Raw genomic sequence first — 18,939 nt, 5'->3', positions numbered from 1 at the left:
CTGTTACTGCAATTATGCAATTCATTTATGTAAATTAAAAATACTGAAAGGAAATGTACGGAAATCAGTTTGATACTGACTCTCAAAAACAGTAAAAAGAAGAAAAGATGTTTCTAAAGCATCAGAGGATGTTTTGTAGGTCATTGCTTGCTGATGTGATTATATTTTGGTATAAACAATGTGGTCTTTCTTCTAATACAAAAATAATTTCAATTCATGCATTACACAGGTATTCTATGATAGAACTCCTGATGGTCTGCCACACATTCATCTTCTAGATAGGACCTGATTAGAGGATTAGAGTTCCTGGAGATGAAGAATAAGATTTGGAATATTTGACCGTATGCAGATGTGTGAATGGAGACTTTGGGTGACTGCAGATCTGAACTCTAGGGCACCTTAGATCAGTTTCTAGTGAATTAAAAAACCTTCCTATTCCCATACTCATTAGACTTTTCAATTTTCTAGTATTAAAGGACAATGATCAGATTGAGTTATACAGTATTAAAATCTTGTAATCTCTGTCGTGACCAGAAGGTCATTTGAAGGTTTTTGGGTTCTTAGGCTGCAATCAGGTCATAGTCCTCAATCTTTATAATCTTTTTAAAAATAACCATGAGATTTGGAAGCTTAAATTCTTCTGGCATTACAAATATAATGAGAATCACAAAGTTGTGGAAATTGTCGACATTGAGTAGGACTGACATGCAGAGGGACTAGAAGGGGTGTGTAAAAGAAGCTTGGGTTAGAATAAGGACTGAATGGAAAAAAAGGTGCAGTTCTCAGCAAGAATTATCCGAAAATTGACTTGCTTTGCATGTGTTCTGTAGAGCTTGCCGAAATGAATTGGCTGGGTTCACTGGAGACCTGCTTTAAGTTGTGTCCCATCCCTCCTGTCTTTTTTCCTCCCTCTGCCTTGAATCACGAGTGACCTCAGAAATTTAGGAGCCAAAGATGTAAGAAAGACAGATACAACAGCACTGTGAAAGATGTGATTATCAAGATAGGGTTGCTCAGGTATTGGATGAAATTAGGGCATGGCCCCTACTGCTAAAGCATTTCATGTGCTGGATATTTCCAGGGAAAATCTTCTCAGATTCATTCTTTAAAAAAAAAAAAGTTAAATGCGTGTTAAAAAATCACTACCTTTGTCTTATTTTTGATGATACCATGTATTTGATTTTGAACATCTTCTGTAAGAGCACCACCTTGGTTTATTAAAGATCCAATTTTGTTCGTTCCTAAGTAATGTATTAATGGGATTGAACACTGTTAATAAATAGTCTGAAATATGTGACTTTGGAGCGGTAGCTGTGCCATTCTCTTTGACTGCACTATGACAATACAATTCCAATAATGTTAGAAAATGTCTGTTGGTGAGACCTACTTTTGTATTATTCTCTGTAACTTTGAGCTGATCACTTCTCCCTTAACTGCATTTTCCACAACATATTACTTAAAGATGTTTGCAGCACTTTTCAAAGAAAATCACTTTAAGTGCTGCGTAATTGCTATATGTTGTCATTGTGTAATGTATTTGACATAATTAATATATGCCATCTGCTTTTTACTTGTCTCATTTCTTTCCTCAAAATAAAGAATACATTGGATCTCCCCTTGCAGTCATGAATATATACATCACGTTGACTATTTATTTGCTCGTGTGTGAATCACCTTGAGCATTGTGACATGATGTAATATTGCTCATTCTATAGTATTCATTAATTCTACATTAACATTTATATGCCAAATTAGGAAAGTGTTCTGATTCCTATTTCTGTTTACTTAATAGGTTTCCTTGGAAAACTGTGTTGAGGTTGGGCGAATTGCCAACACATACAATCTCACAGAAGTGGATAAATATGTTAATAATTTCATCCTGAAGAACTTTCCTGCATTATTAAGTACTGGTGAATTTGTGAAACTCCCCTTTGAGCGTCTTGCCTTTGTGCTTTCAAGTAATAGCCTTAAGCACTGCACTGAACTTGAACTCTTCAAGGCCGCGTGTCGCTGGCTACGGTATGAGGACCCTCGGATGGAGTATGCTGCAAAGCTAATGAAGAACATCAGGTTTCCGCTCATGACGCCCCAGGATCTTATTAACTATGTTCAAACAGTGGACTTCATGAGAACTGACAATACCTGTGTCAACTTGCTTTTGGAAGCCAGCAATTACCAAATGATGCCATACATGCAACCGGTGATGCAGTCGGAGAGAACTGCCATTCGGTCGGACAGCACTCACTTGGTGACCTTGGGGGGCGTGCTGAGGCAGCAGCTGGTGGTCAGCAAGGAGTTACGGATGTATGACGAAAAGGCCCACGAATGGAAATCCTTGGCTCCCATGGATGCACCGAGGTACCAGCACGGCATCGCCGTGATCGGAAACTTTCTGTACGTGGTTGGGGGCCAGAGCAATTATGACACGAAAGGAAAGACGGCGGTTGACACGGTCTTTAGGTTTGATCCTCGCTACAACAAGTGGATGCAAGTCGCATCTTTAAATGAGAAGCGCACCTTCTTCCACCTAAGTGCCCTCAAAGGACATTTGTATGCAGTCGGTGGTCGAAATGCAGCGGGTGAGCTAGGTGAGTGCTTATTCTCAAGTGTGGCTGCTTGCCATGCAAAAAGACCTTCAAATCATAGAGTTACGGAATAGTTGGGATTGGAAGGGTCCTTCAAAGCTCATCTAGTCCAACCCCCCTGCAAATGAGCAGGGATGTCTTCAGCCAGATAATGTGCTGCCCTAGGAATGGGTGGAGAGGAAACCAGTTGCAGTTTTTGGCATTCAGTTTCTTTCTGGAAATAGTACAAATGCATAGAGAAATTTGGGCACTATTAGCAGTTAATTTTAGAAGGGCTTCCACAAAAACAAAAAACCACACACAACAAAACCAAACCACGTATCTTGTGTATTGATGCATAGTATCCAATATCTTCACCTTTATCATCAAACATGAAGAGTGTGTGTATCTATATATATATAAAAAATGTAACTGTACACAAAACCCCAAATCATTATTTAAGTGAGAAAACAAATCTGGTCTTTTCACTCTTAAGGGATACATGACGTTCTAACTGAAACGCACTGTTGAATTAAGGTTGCATTTTAAAAGATGCAAAATTTCTGGAATAGTATTTTTTTTTTAAAGGTGGGCTAATGACTGAGTGATTTGTTTCACTCACAGGTCAGCAAAATTCACATCTCCTGACATTCTGGACTGTTTTTATTAATAAAAATGTTATCTTTTGCCTGTCACCTGTGATCTTGTGGCCACACAGTTAACTTATTCATATGAATGACCCTGTCCTGCTGTCTCTTTTTTTCCCCCGTTGCAAATGATGATTCATTTTATTTAACCAAAAAAAGAAGAAAAAAATCAGCTTCTGGGAAATAAGATGGTCAGAAACAAGGAATAAATACATGGTAACTTTGAATTGAATAGGAGTCTGTAGAGGGTGGCCCAAATTAATGCACTGCATTTTCCAAAACACTAGCGGTTAGCATTTGCTGTCAAGTGTGGGAGCATACAGTCAATTGGAAATTTGTCTGTGCTTTAAAATTGAAGTGTGACAACGATTATGCTTGGAATTTTAGCATAATGTTATATCTAAACCAAATGTAACGTTTAATTATTTTATTTGCTGCTTTCAGCCCAATACTCAGCCACATCTTGACAAGTCTTTGTGGCAGTATCTCCGAGATTTGCTTTTTAGAAATGCATTGATATCTTTTAAGTGAGAAACATGTTTAATTGAAATAATACAAAACCTAATTTGTGCTGCAGCATCTGTGATATTCTGTTTATTAATGTGTATCAGTCATTCACATATACACTTTGTTTCATGATCACATTGCAGACTTTCTTAGGAAGCACAGAGTGCATTGCTTCCACTACACAAAACCGGGCTGGTTTTGCTAGAAGCTTAAAATCTGTTCTAATGTTCGATGAAATGAGACATTTAAACATGTCTCCTGTTTCCAAAAACACATGGGAAACTGTTTTACTCTAACTTGTTTTCCCTAAACAGCCATTTTCTGATGCAGATCCAGAGGTTTTCAGAGTTTTTCTTACACGTCACTTTATCTACCTGGAAATACATTCTAAAAGCAAGCTTAATACCCTGTAAAAGACCAAATGTACAAATTAACGTGTATTGATCTTTATCTTGAATAGCAGAAAACCTGACCTTCATTGAGCTGTTTTCTAATCAAATGAATTAATAGCAGATAAGTAGATTGCTGTCCTTGTGTACTGTACCATCTAAACAGAGTAGGGTTATAAGAATGGCAGTGAAAAAGTTACAAGTCGAACAAAATCAGTATGAAATAATTCTGTCACTAAGGCAGTGCAATCTGTGTGTACAGCAGGCTTTAGGCGCAGTGTTTTTCTTCAATTAGATCAGGCAGTGTCATTCTGCTGACCTCAACTCTTCTGCAGCTCTAATTAAAAGACAAAAATCTATCACCCGTCTAAAATTCTTCTGTAAAGATATCATTAAAATGCTGCAGCGATTTCCACACAGACCCGAAAAATGTCGTTGGATCATTCTGTGGGAAGAGAATTGTATAAATGCTAAGTATTGTAGCTGTCTGATGCTTTGATTTGGGGCTTCAGGTTCTTTTCTTGTTAATTGTGAGGCAAGTCAGTTTTCATTTTCATGTTTCTTTCATAAACCCTGACAGCTGAGAGATGAAATCCAACTTAAACTTCCCATTCTCTTCAGATGAGAAAAACTCTGGAGCATTTCATAGAAGAGAAGGTCAAATGTATGTTAGACAGGTATTAAAGATTTTGCCCTTGGGTTCAAACTAATTTCAATCTAGTGTTAGGGAGGAAAAATTCCCAAAACCTGAATTCAGCTTTCCAGAAGATCAGCTCTTATGGAAAACGACTGAAAGATTAAAATTACTAAGATGGATTTCTTTATTATTTTTCCTCCTGACACATTGACTGGAATAAAAATTACACTTTTTGAGTCTCTCTGTCAGGCCATCCCAAAACAGTTTCCAAATGTTTAACCTTCTGCGAACTTTGTAAATACCACTTTCTGCCTTAGTAGTATGTGCTTTGGCAGTAATAAGGCTACTGTTTTATCAGTGTGTGCCACTGAGAAAAGTTTGGTTCATTGGTAAGGACAGGTGAATTGGAATGTATATGGTACATGCATTGGGATACGGTAAATCGATCTCTGAAACATATTGAATTATGAAATTGTAGTTCAGATTTTTCAACCCTGTGCCAATTTAGGGCCATGCAGAAGCATGCACCACTCCTAGGAGGATTGTATATAATTCTGGCTGGTTCTTTTTACGTGTCAAAGCAGGCACCTGCCAAAGATATTCCCAGAAGGCAGGGAGAGCAGCACCCTGGCACGAGGAGGGGAGCACCCAGAGAAGGCAGGTGTGCAAAAGGCAAGGTGGTTTGGAAAAGGAGACAAGGGGAAAAGCAGATGTGGTTCAGAGATGCTTGTGAAGCAGAGCTCATTGGCAGTTTCCAGCTGCTCTGGATACTGTTTTCTCAGACAAGTAAATTTTTTTAGCTCTTTTTTGAGAGTTTATTTGTGGTGCTTGACGATGGTGGCAGAAGTTGTGCCTTTAGGCATTTTAAGTTAGACACTCTCCAGATACTTCAGGCTCTGCTTGAGTGGAGTTTGAGATTTTTATATATGAGCTTTTCCTAAACACTTCAGAACATGTTTGGTTATGACTAAACCAGAGATTCATTGATACCTTCATCATCATGCTGCAAGAGAAGACTTCTAGTCCAGGGCAGGACACTTGGGTGTTCTTCTGACTTGCTGCCCTGCAAGTGGGAAGGCATTTATTTTCCAGGTGCCTGCTATGATATTTAACCCTCAATTCAAACAACTCCTTGTTTATGTAAAACTTCTCTTATGATTCTATATAATATATATATTTTAAATGTTGTTGGTTAAGAGGAACAATATGCATCTTTACCCAGCTGGGCTGTTGGTTGTCTGTGTAGTACTGTGAATGTCAAACTGAAGTGTGAACTGGGGATCTCTTGCACAGGAGCTTATTTTGAAGTGCTGGAGACAAAATTACTCAGGGCTCTGTATAATTTAACCAAGTCAGCTTTGAGTTCTACAGAAGCAACCTGTGTTACAGAAATAATATAACAAGATAAAGATCCTGGGTTTTAGGATGTCACCCACAATTGCTAACTGCTGCTGTAAGAAACCTCAAGACACATTAGAAGGTACTGACAGAGAAGTGGTAAATATCTGTATACTCCTCAAATAGCATCACAGATGGCACTATGAAATGAGTGCAGACTGAACGTCCCTTGGGACTGCCAAAGCTTTGTGTCTTTTTGAGACTGCTTAATTCTATTAAAATGAGGCCTGTCTTCCCTGGATTATGGTAATGAACAGATCAGAAATTCCACTGTTAGACATAAATAAAGCCTGATTTGAATCATTCATGCTGTTGGGAGAATGAATCAACCAGTCTCATGCTATATAGAATATATACTTGGGTTCAGTGAAGTAGCAGTTGTTCTGAGTGTTTCATGAATGATGCTTTGTCTGGAGATGATGTAGAAAAAACATCCCGATGCCTCAGAAATTATCAGACACCTTTACTAGCTGAATTTTTGTATTTGTTTTTCCTTTTCCATGCAGAAGGAGATCTTTTTAGGAGAGAGAAGTGGAATGAGCTTACAAGGGAGCAGGGAAACAACTGTGCAGAACAACTGAACAGAACAGTAGGGTTTTTCTTCAGCTGGGAAATAATCAGCTTTGTTTTAAAGCACTGTAGATTTGAGATATGATTTGGAATGGTTTGTCTGAAATGCTGTCAAACTGTACTTTACTTCTGCTGGTGATGTTTAAAGAATTTTGAAGCCACATCAGACAGTGAAGGAGCTTGGACTCAGCAGCATCCTTTCTTAGATAACTAATGTCTTCACAATGAGGGGGTAGAGATGTAGTAATGTGTACCAATTTCTGCATGTTTTATCTCCTCTTGCTGAAGTGACCATTTGGCTGTGGTTCCTCTCTCAAATGCATAGGGCAGAGTGAGATAAACAGTTGTCCAGTGTTGAATGTCATGTTAGTCTGGCTGCTGCTGGGTTTGGGGTTGCTTTGCGTGGACTCTGCTCTTCCTGTCCTTGTGGTGTATTAGAAATTTAAGGTCCTCACCTCAGCACAGAGTGGGAAGCACTTTTGTTTTTGGGAAAGCAAGCAGAATGATGATCTGGGTGCAGCATAGCAGCAAACAGCGGGTCAGAGGGTCTGCTGTCAGGGTAGAACTGGGACAGCTATAATTACTTGCACATCAAATCTGTTTTTCTCCGTTCTTGAAATTTCTGTGCTGCTTTGTTTTCTTCCGATTGCTAAGTGGAGCGGAGTAGAAAGGAGCTTTCCGTTTTTAGAGAAGTATGTTGGAAAGGATGAATGCATTTATACAGGAAAGAGCATGGGTTTATTTGGGCATTGAGCAAATACTGCACGTGATGTGAACACAGCAGTATGCAGAAGTACAGCTCATAGATTTCATTTTAGGTGTGATTTGTGGAATCAGTTCTTTGTGCCTATACCTTTATTTGAGCAAAAGGCTGTCTTCAGCATTCAACGACTTTATGGCTGCATAAGTCCTTGGTGGATATACATAATCTGCAGGATATCAAATGGGATAAACACAAAAATTTTTAAGAAGATATTTTTAGGTTCATTAAAAAAAAAAAAATCAAGCCTGACTTCAAAACATTTCATTGTAGAAGAATGCCTGGGTGCCTTTTCATAGACTTCCTAAGGCAGATTTCTACCTGTACATATGTGTAATGTGAAAGGCAGCTTGAGGCTCATGTCAGATGGCTGAGGTAGGAAATGTGGGAATCACAGAATCGACTGGGTTGGAAAAGACCTCAGAGATCATCAAGTCCAACCCTTGGTCCAACTCCAGTCCATTGACCAGATCATGGCACTAAGTGCCAAGTCCAGTCCCAGTTCAAAAACCTCCAGGGCTGGTGAGTCCAGCACCTCCCTGGGCAGCCATTCCAATGCCTGATCACTCTCTCTGTAACAAGAAGGTGAGATTGTAGAAAAAGTGTTTAGTGAAGGACTGATCTCTTAGAGTAAAATTGGGAACTTCATCATATCGGGCAGGTTTTTAGATCACAAAATTGGCATGTCACCAGTAGTGTATGGACACACTAGACTTCAGTTACTTTGCATAATTTTTTGAATCTTTTGTCCATCTTACAAAGCCCTGAGATCACTGGCATAACTTGGGGTCCATGTGGAAGGCACTCTTCCAAAACAAGAAGCATTTCTATATTTAAACAGTTTCAAGTAAATGAAATTAATCATTTCATACCTGCAAGTCAATGTACACAATTTGCTTTGAAAGAAACAGAAATTTAGTGTGTTTTCCCTTATATAATAAATAATGTTCCGGACCAGCACTTTTCTTTATTTCTTAAACTTTAATTTTAGCTCCTGGATGGGGAAAAGCTGAAGAAAATCCAGTGTGCTGTAACAATTTAGCAACTAGTTTGTTCAATATAGATTTTAAAAATTTCTAACCTTAGATGATGCTCAACTAGTTGTGAAACGGTATTGCTGACACTGGAACTGGGAGCTTTTATTTTGAGTGTGTCTACTTGAGATACTAATTGTATGGAATTAAAAATATGATCCTGGTTTGCAACAACTAAGGACGTTCTGTGTTTTGTAGCAGCTAAAAGAAAATTTAGGAGGTCACTGTAATGTGTGCTTTGCTAAATTTTTCCATGACTAGGGATTTTTTGGGGGTAGGCTGAGACCGTAGCTATACCTTACTCTTCCAAAATTCTCCAAAGGAGGATGATGATGATTTTTTTTTTTGTGGGTGGTGTTGTTTTTGTTGTTTGTTTGTTGTTGGTTTTTTTGTGGTTTTTGTTTGTTTTTTAGGACAGATTTGGAGTTAGGATGAGCTACCTTATAGTCACTGTATGAGTGTCACTGATATTCTTCACTGGCCTGGCCAGTATTGCTAGTTCTGCAGGCTTATGCTACCACTAACTAGTTTTTGCCTTTAAAATGACAAGCTTCTCAGCTTCTGAATATTTTTTTCTCTCTTCAGTTGATGTGTAATCCTGACATGTAAGTCACCATCACTGGTTCCATAGAGCTGGCTTAGATTTTTCTACCCTTGATTGTATAAAAAGCTTTTTCTAGAGCAAGTAAAATGCCACTGTCAAAGACAGATTCAATTTTGTACACATAGTTCATAAACTTCTTTCTTCAGAGATTAAGCATCGTATAAAAAGAATTAGAATCTGATTCTTAATTTTGCTTATTTAAAATGAGATTTAGTTTGTCTTTAAGAACACGATTATTGATAATTGCTTTGTGTATCATAAGGTCACTGTATTACAGGGTTTTTCAGGATCACTTGCCCTTCTGGTCATATTGTACTATTCAAGCTGTCAGTCTCTACAGCTTGCTCATATCCATTATTAAATCTGTTTCTTATTTCTGTTCTCTGTGCTTATTGCATTGTCCTTTTCCTGCAACCCTACATCTTTTCCACCCCACTTCGAAGAGGGGGTTTCTTCTCAGAACTGCTTTCTGCAAGGACACCTGGGCTCTGCGTTTCTTTTTAACTTAGAACTCATTTCTGATTTGATGGATCCTTTGATAATTTTAACATTCCCGTTCCCAAAGAAGACTGCACAAATGGGGCTGGGTATTGACACAGACACTGCTGCTTTCCATTTGAGAGTCAATGATGTTTCATCTTGTATTTTTTTTAAAGCTTGGCTTTGTAAACTGTTTGAATTAGTGACTTGCATATGCTGCGCTGTATGTTGCACATAGTAACACATTGTAAGACAATAGAAAATTAGTTGACAGTTGCTGCCCTCTTTTGAGGGCACAGGACCATTTCAATTTGAAATACCAAGAAGAAAATCTATCCTGATCTTTCTGTATAGATGGGATGTTGCTGAAGACATGAACCTGTTCTGGTTGCGAGAGGTATTGATCCTCTTTGAGACAGGTTTTAAGTTTATTCCCCATCTCTCTACAGCAGGCACTGAAAGGGAGTTGTACAAGAGGAAAAGGGTGGAAAAGCTGAATTCACCCAGTTCTGTTGCCATTTTCTCCGCTGTCCCACAACTGTACCTGCAACCGGGTTGAGGAGCCAGGGCAGGTTTTTGTGTCAAGCAGGAATGGGAATGATACAAGTAGAAGGCAAGAATGCAAGAGGGTGTTTTATTCCTTTTTGTTCCTCTGGGATGAGGCTTGATGGTTTTTTTTTTGCATTGTCTCTTGACATAATGCTCAATAATTCCCTTGATGCTTTCTCAGCTGAACAATGTTTCTCATTGATGCTTCCTCTGTTTATGAATATATTACTGCCACTGCGACTGTACTCAAACCCAAACTGCTTCAACGTTTTTATATTCTCATTTGTTCTAAACAGCCACTGTGGAATGTTACAACCCCAGGATGAATGAATGGAGCTACGTTGCAAAAATGAATGAACCCCACTATGGTCATGCTGGAACAGTCTATGGGGGATTAATGTATATTTCAGGTAAATAATTCTTGTGATCGTATCATCTCTATGAAACAATTACTTATATAACTTTTACTGTTTCAGTGGGAGACAATAAAGATTGTCTCTGGTTGCAGTAGGTTTGCTATGGTGTAAGCAGTGATGCAATTTCTTAAGAAGCCAGTCAAACAGCATATATACTGCAGAGCCTGAGGAAACTATTTTAGGTAATATTATGCATTTATGTAATAAATGACAGCTCTGAATTCCAAAGCAGTTATTCACTTCAGCTGTCAGAATATGTTTTTCTATGGCAACACCACATATATACATTTATATAGCAATAGCCATTAAATATGCCCTTTTTGATACATTTTGGAAAAGCACTGGAAATTTTAATTTTTTGAAGAACATCATCTGCCTTCATTGAGCTAATGGAAAGGGATAAGTTTTCATGTTAATCACAATGTATGAATGGTGTCTGTACTTTCACTGGCCTTTCAACTCTGATATGCTCCATCCTATATGTCACTGTTTGATTCCATTTTTTTCCGGACTGGGGGCAATAGGTTTTCTGAAAATCTGGTCTCTGCTCAATTTTTAAAGAAGATTCAGTCTGTCTGTCAGTGATCTCTGCAGAGATCGCAGGCCTATGTATGTTCTCCTACTGTGGTTTTAAGGGATGTCCTCTAAGAACTAAGCTGAAATTCAGGGTGAGAGGTGGGACAGGGTTGCTTGGCTGTAAAGAACTGGTGGGGAGATGCACTGGAACAGTTTGGTCCTTGGGGCATTATGAATTAGGGGGCCTTGTATCAGTAGGCTAGGAGGAGGGATTTGTTTTCAAATCTACAATAAAGTACATCTGCTTATTTTTCTATGAGCAAGTCCATTAAGCCAGCTTCTAATCATTGTGCTGCTATTTGTATTCTGTGACCCATTTTGCTTGTTTTACTGCAGGTGGCACATGTATATGCTCCCTGCTGTGTGGGTTTTTTTTGTTTTTTATGTAGATGCTGTGTATTTCCCACAGAATTTTCTTTTCCTCCTGTGTTCTCAGATATCCCCTGAGTCTAGACACTTTTGGGGCTGAAAATGTGAAGGTTGGTTCCTTTGTCATTAAAGCCTCTTCTCTCTGACAGGCTCCCAAGTGCTGCGTCTACTTTTGCTGTCATTAAGTGTCAGGGCCAGACAGTCCTCTTATTTAATTTTTATTGTCCAACTGAAGAATTAAGTAATTTCTTGCATAACTCCTGTAGACACCATGCCATCTCTGTCAGCTAATAATCCAAGCGTGATAATTCGGTGTTGAATGATTAGCCCAGCAGGACGTTGTTCAGTAGTAGTGTGTTCTCTGCATATTTTTTAGCACCTCAAATATAGTTGCACTATGGTCTTAAACCATAGCTAATGAGCATACAGTGGATGAAATTGGTGTGAATGCTTTCTGACCTGCCAAGTGACCTTGCAGAAAGGTGGGATGTTTCATCCACTGATGGGAAATTGTCCAGTGATTTCCCCTGAAGCCTCCCCAACTGCTTTTGCAGGGAACCGTGGAGAAGCTAAATATAGAAAGAACCATAGGCATCTGTTAACAGAAGAATATTTGAAATCTGTTTCCTCTCTCTCTTCAGTTCAAGTTGGTGAAAAATGTTTTCTGAAGAAAATTCTGCTATGCGACAGCAAACCACAATAGCGTAGTATCAAAATTTGATAGGGAAATGAATTCTTGTTTTCTTGATGGTGGGAAAGAAAACTAGCAAACCGAACAAATGTAAGCAAAGAAAGAAATTTGCCAAAATGAAGCATAGGTAACAATTTTTTGTTATTTTAATCTGCCAGTATCATCTTAAGTAATGAGGTACTGTATGAGACGTGGCTTCTTTCCGTATTCATGTTTAAAGGACCAAGGTACATTAAAAATGTCATTTGAAATGGAGCACATACGTGATAGTAATCTAAGGTAACGTGATAACGATTGAGGGAAGGCTGAATTCATTAATTCATTCACAAAAATATGTTTTTGCTATTTATTGCTTATTAAGGGTGAGTACTGCTCTAACATGTGTTTTATTTCTCTAGGAGGAATTACCCATGATACCTTCCAAAAGGAACTTATGTGTTTTGATCCTGACACAGACAAATGGACTCAGAAAGCTCCGATGACAACAGTCAGAGGCCTACATTGCATGTGTACTGTAGGAGACAAGCTATATGTTATTGGTGGAAATCACTTTAGAGGAACGAGTGATTATGATGATGTCCTAAGCTGTGAATATTACTCACCAACTCTAGACCAGTGGACTCCAATTGCTGCCATGTTACGTGGGCAAAGTGATGTTGGGGTTGCTGTCTTTGAAAATAAAATCTATGTTGTTGGAGGATATTCTTGGAATAATCGGTGTATGGTGGAAATAGTTCAGAAATATGATCCAGAAAAAGATGAGTGGCATAAAGTATTTGACCTTCCAGAATCGCTTGGTGGCATTCGAGCCTGCACTCTTACTGTTTTCCCACCGGAGGACAATACAGGGTCACCGTCGAGAGAATCTCCTCTTTCAGCACCTTAGAAACATCCCTTGACTTATGATGTTGTAGTAACACCTTTGCACTGCATCATGGAGTCTGTTAATTTTTCTTCAGTAGTTTCTGTTAGGCTTAGCCTACAGCATTTCGTACAATTACTGGAAAAAAAAAAAAAGACTTTGACATTATTTGTGCTGTTTGTTTGGCCTAGAATGTTCGTCAAGTGGTTAACAAAAACTGATGTACTTACCCAAGCCAAATGTTTAACAAATGGGAAGATACTGTCTATAAAATGTATGAACTAGGTACGTTATTAATGTTGTGTATTGGGTGTGAGGTACCTTATAGCTTACATTTGGAAGCCCAATGAGTCAAATTTGAAGACTTTGTATTGACCATATTCTTTCACTAAATTTCATAGTTGAAATACTTTTTCCTTTGGTTTTTGACTGCCAGTTACGAGGGGAGGTAGACCACACCAATGTGAACTATGACAGAAAGTTGCCAAGGGGCCTGAGCTACCTCCCTCTTTTCACAGAGTATTTTTGACATATCTCTTTACCCACCTGCCTTTGTGGGTGCATTCAGAGCATTTAAAGTTTCTTAGGCAGAGGGGGGAAATAAAGTAATTTTAAAATATTAGCACTATACAGGAAGTGGACCTTGTAGAGGCTGGGAGTTTTTTATAACGTATATCAAGTGTTTTATCCTGAGTCGGTTGAATGATACTTAGAACAAAAGATTTAAAATGTTTGGGTTTTTTAATTTGGGTTTTTTTCAGGAATTGGCTTCCACTCGCATGGGAGCACACACTATTAACAAATGGGAATTCAGTGCAGTTGTACATTCTGTTGTATGCCTGTGCTGAATATGGGTAGATAAGGGCTAGAAACATTAACTTAAGCCACTGAATTTGACCAAATCGTTCCATCAGATCAAATTTAATCTACCTTTTCTCCTTTGCTGTTGAGATAACTTGCATAATGTGTCCTCTGTATAGTCTCAGTTAATAAGGTTATTTAGCACAAAGTGCAGCTTCAGCGAGAGAGCTGCTGTTGCTCAGTGAACTTGGACTACCACATTTTACCTTCTTTTGTTCAATAAAACTTTTAACTGCAGTTATTCAGTCTAAGCTACCTCATTAATGTATTTGGTTTTCTTCCTCTGCCTCGCTGTCTCCAGGATACGCATTACGTATATCTGTGTGGGTAGATTAGTTTGCCAGGAAACCAATGCTGAAGTGATCACGAATGGGTATTTTTGACCTACTTTCAAGAACTATTTTGGCCTAATGTTTTCATTTTATTGTTAAGGACAGACACAAGAACAAACGGTCTTAATTTTATTTTCATTGGAGAACTACTGCTTATGTGTGCAGCCATGCAAAGTTACAGAAGTCGTTATCTGCTCCAAAATACAGCGCACTGCTGACAAATGGCAGCTCTGAGAGCTTGTAGGAGGCAAATACCATCGTGCTTGTTCTCAGCTTCCTGTCCTATGTTACGAGTGGTTTTGCTAGTGAACACAGGGGACCGTCATCTAGGCAAAACGGTTTGAACCAGTTAGCTTATTTGATTGTGCTACATATTACCAATAACCATGTAAAGCTTAATAGACTGTTGTTGGGAGGATGCTATTTGTATTTTGTCCCTGCTTGATGCATCAAGCAGCAGTATTACTATGGTGTCTTATTTGGAAGTACTGATATTTATTCTTTATACAGTTTACTAGTAATAATCACTACCAAAACATATATGTAAACTTTAGGTTTTATAATTGTTTTGGTTAAAATTAAGAGCAATTCTTCTTTAAAAAAATAATAAACTTCTGCGTAGCTGCGCAAGGTTGTTACAGGTGTTGGTTGTGGTACCAGTGGAAAGTAGCCAGGCAAGATGAATTGACTCATCACCTTAAAAATCCTTTTCTAATGATGTGCAAAGCACCAGATAGGAAAATGTCGCTGTGTCGTTTAAGTGTCACATGCTACTAATTCTTATTTTTTCCAGCTCAGAGACCAGATTTTAGAATCTACTTGAGTTTAAATCCCCTGGTTTGGACATGCTGACATGAAGTCAGGTTCATCGGGGGCTCAACTTCAATGCCTCTCTGCAGACACAGGTAGCATGGGTAACGAATGGGGGGAGCTGAAGCTGTGCAGACACCTCTGGGGCTGTGGTTTTATTGGCACCACAGAGATGTGATGGGATGGCTCCTATGACAGGAGTGTTGGAATAGTGGATTAAATATACTGCTTCAATCAAATTAATCTTCGATGTTTTTTCTTATTTCTCCCTCTGGATTAAAATGTTCATAATTACACTGGTTAACATCTACTCACTGGGATTGAAAAGCAAACATCAAAGATTTGCCAAATAACTGCAAACCATTTTCTTCTGTAATGCAGTGTAAAATGACTTGATGCTCATTAGATCTTTAACCATAGCATAACAAACCCTTTCCATCGCTGACTCCACAACTGTGGGTATACATATAGATAGAGCAGATACTCAATCTCCATTTTCAGTAAGGCTGCTTTTGTGAAGAGTAAGCCTGTCATAGTATCTAGACCCAGCAGTGTACATATGATAAGCAACTGCCTCTTTTATCATGAATCTGGAATGCTTTCATTTTTGCAGTTACAGTAGCTAAATTAGAAAAGCATCTGGATAAAAAGCAATTAGCAGATATTTGTCCTGCGTGTGAATAAGACTGCATCAGCATGCTAGCAGGGAGAGCTGCTGGAGCTGCCTGCCCTCTCCTGATGATCACAGACCCACACTGCAATGTCAGAATTCATGTGGACTTTGCTATCTTTGGTGCCCAATTAGCAACACCAGAAGTGCTCACTTCCAGATCCAACTCATCAAAAGGCCCAGCTGATACCCTTGCGAAGAAACAGGGCACACAGAATGACCTGAGACAGCTTGGATGATGTTTCTCTTGTGCTGTGTTTTGAATTAGGAAAGAACAATGGGGAAGAAAACCTGGGAAAACCCAGATTATTTGACATGTCTTTGCCCTGTTCACCCTGAAGAGCTGATCATCTGCAGGTGTCCAGTTTTCTGTGGTTCCCCTTCCCTTAGCAAGTGTTATAAAATCTAAGAGTCTGGCCCAGTTTTAACCTATTCCCAGGACAAAAAATGAGTTGTTTTTTGTACCATTGCTATTCTTAAATTGCTCAAACTGTTTCTTTGGGGGAGGATCTTCAGGGAGTAGCATTTTAGTAACAGCTCAAATCAATAGTAGGATTCTTTAGCAGAATAAAGGAAATCTTGGATTAGGGTAGGGCAGTTTGCATACAGACAAATTCTTCCCAAAGGTTTACAGTCTTAATCTGATGTTCTGGTTGGACATCAAAAATAACTTGATGCCACAGCAATAAGTGCAATACAAATGTCTGGAGAAGTTGATAGCCAAAGATTTTGGGATTATCTGATCTTTTTTTTTCCAAAGTTCACTCTGCCTACTAGAATTGTTGTTACTTCTTAATTTAAACTCCAGCTGGTAATTACTTTGTCTTTGCATTGGAGTCTGACTCTGCTGGTTGCTGGTTTTCCACTCTTCCTTTTTGTAACCAGCATCTTTGTTGCTTCCCTCTGCTCCTGATCAGAATCAATAAAGCTGAAGCTTTTCTAGTGGTGTGGTCCTCGTGTCAAGGGAGAAAATATCCCACTGCTGGTATGTAACATACTTTTGATAAACATAATCATAATTCAGCTCATGCATACTTGGAAATATATAAGCAATTTTAACCTAGTAAAAGGTATGTGTGTGGTGAAGGAGTAATGCATGCCCCAGTTCCTCCTGGCTTGCACCTTATGTGGTGGTTTAAGTTGTGTGCAGTGACAGATAACCCAGAGATCTGGAGGGGGAGTCAAGCTCTCTTATGTAGCACTTTATGCTTCCCATGCCCTGTGGAAGTGTTCTTTACTTGCACAGCATATGTAGCTTATCAGGTATCTTTTTTCTTTTGTATTTTAGTTTAAATGTGAATGAAAATTCTTTGTGTACAGGTGTGTTCAGGGAAAAAAAAAGTCTTAAAATGCAGAGTTATGTAGGCTTCACTTAATGATAAAGGTTTTGGACCCATGAGTATTGCAGGACCAATGCAGCTTGAGAATGTGATCACAGTTTTGAGAACAAGTGAGGGAATTAGGATGACTTTACTGACTGGCACACTTCACATGTTCTCGTTGCCAGACTGTTACATATTATGAGGGAACTTCTTTTCTCCGTCTTTTGGACCTGCTGATCACCTATTCCGGGGAAAACGTGGTGGGATTTGCCCCACAATTTATCTTGCTCAGTAAAGCGACGTGGCTGGTTTTTGTCAGGAATTCCAGCATGGGTGTTACACAGGAGTTTATTTACTGACCAGGTGATTTGCAGAAGATACAAGTCCAGATAACCTGGGAGTGGTGCCACAGCAGGAACCCTGTGTGGTCAGCGTTCCAGAAGGGATGATGTGGAATGGGGATTGCCTCCTTCTCTATAGTATTTTGCATCTTGAGTGCAGGTTTATTCTCCCCATCTTGGGGTGTGTTTATGGCTGCTGTTTGGGTTTTTCACTTCTTATTCATGAAACAAGTGATGCCTCTGAATCTGTAATGGGAGTGAAAGGTTCAGTTGGTTCTCTCTGAACTTGCTGCATGCAGTCAGGCTGTCCACGTGTTCATTTAAAAGATTTCTATCTGGGGCTCTGTTTCCTAAGCATTTAAAAGAATTAGGTTTGGGATGTGAAAAGATCTTAGATGAAAATGGCTTTGGGACTGGAAATATGCAAAGCTAGTAAATTTTCAGAGTAAAATTATAATTCTAGGCAGAAAACCCACATTTTTTTAGAATTTGGCATGGTTCAGAGGTTCACTTGGACACTGAGCTTCTACAGACTGTCTGGAGTGAGACATATTTATATATATATAAAGAATAGTAATTTGTAGTTGGCTTGGGTGAACCAGAGCTCAGTTGTTGTACGTGGCTGCACTCTTGGCTGGCCTATCTCTGTGTTCTCCCTTAGCCAGCAGCATTCTGCCTCGGCTGGGGTCTGTTTTCTCTGGGCGAGTCTAAAAGCACCTCTCCTGTCTGCCATGTTGCCTCATCATTGAGCTCCAAAGTAAATCTGAGCTTTGATTCTTCTGTCTAAGGTACATTGTGGCTCTGGTCTGCTGAAGATCACGTGGCCACTGGCCCCTTGCTGCCCTGCAGGCAAATGTTCCCAAACCCAGCTAAAAATCTGTATGCAGGACAAAAATCTCTCCAGGCTGACCTAAAATTCTACTTACCTTGGCATGTAAGACCACCAGAATCTCCTCGTCCTCTTCTCATGAGGGTGTATACCAGAGCTGCTGAGTCCTCTGGAAGGGGTAAATAGAAGGGGTATGCAATACTTCTTGTTGGCCATTGCTTCTGCCCTTTATTTCTTCTGTGCCTCTATGGAGATTGCAGGAGAGGAGGTCAGGGTTTGGTCACACTTTTCAGATCCCAGCAAGAGAGCCAACTTGTTCGCTCCCATCTGTCTGCACAACACTGTGGGGAAAAAAGACCTGTAAGAACGCTTCAGATTTTAAACATTAATTCACAGAACAACATCAATTAATGAAGGAAAAAAATTAAAATTCATCCATTTTAACATGTGTTCCCTATATTCAGGATTGTTCCAAAATGCTTGGCTTCTGTTAAATTAATAACTTTGCCTTTAGCTGCCATGTTCAACATCACTGTAAAAAATTTGCTTGATTTCTTTTCCATTTGTTTTTCGTTGCTTGTAACCTTTTCTTAGAAGTGTGGAAGTGATTTTCCTTACATGTTTTATGCACCAAAATAAACACACCACTGATCACCTGAGTCCCTTCCCCATATTTGTTACGAAGTGCTTGCCAGTGTATCTTGCCATATTTTTACCCAAA

The 18,939-nt window shown here is 39.1% G+C and overlaps 1 protein-coding gene across 8 annotated transcripts in view; it reads left to right on the top strand.

The window, feature by feature from the left end:
- KLHL13 (kelch like family member 13) overlaps positions 1 to 14,151 on the top strand; it is an 81,345-nt gene extending 67,194 nt beyond the window's left edge. For all 8 annotated transcript variants that reach the window (XM_065846342.1, XM_065846344.1, XM_065846341.2 and 5 more), the window contains 3 exons: positions 1,793 to 2,588; positions 10,436 to 10,549; positions 12,590 to 14,151. In XM_065846342.1, the coding sequence (XP_065702414.1) occupies positions 1,793 to 2,588; positions 10,436 to 10,549; positions 12,590 to 13,077 (1,398 nt within the window). In that variant the 3' untranslated portion in view covers positions 13,078 to 14,151. The remainder of the gene's footprint in view (positions 1 to 1,792; positions 2,589 to 10,435; positions 10,550 to 12,589) is intronic.
- Positions 14,152 to 18,939: the final 4,788 nt, after the last annotated feature.

This window comes from Patagioenas fasciata, chromosome 11 (assembly GCF_037038585.1).
Source record: "Patagioenas fasciata isolate bPatFas1 chromosome 11, bPatFas1.hap1, whole genome shotgun sequence".
Taxonomy (NCBI): domain Eukaryota; kingdom Metazoa; phylum Chordata; class Aves; order Columbiformes; family Columbidae; genus Patagioenas; species Patagioenas fasciata.
The sequence above is the reverse complement of the archived record's forward strand: the minus strand, read 5'-3'. Positions and strand labels throughout refer to the sequence as shown.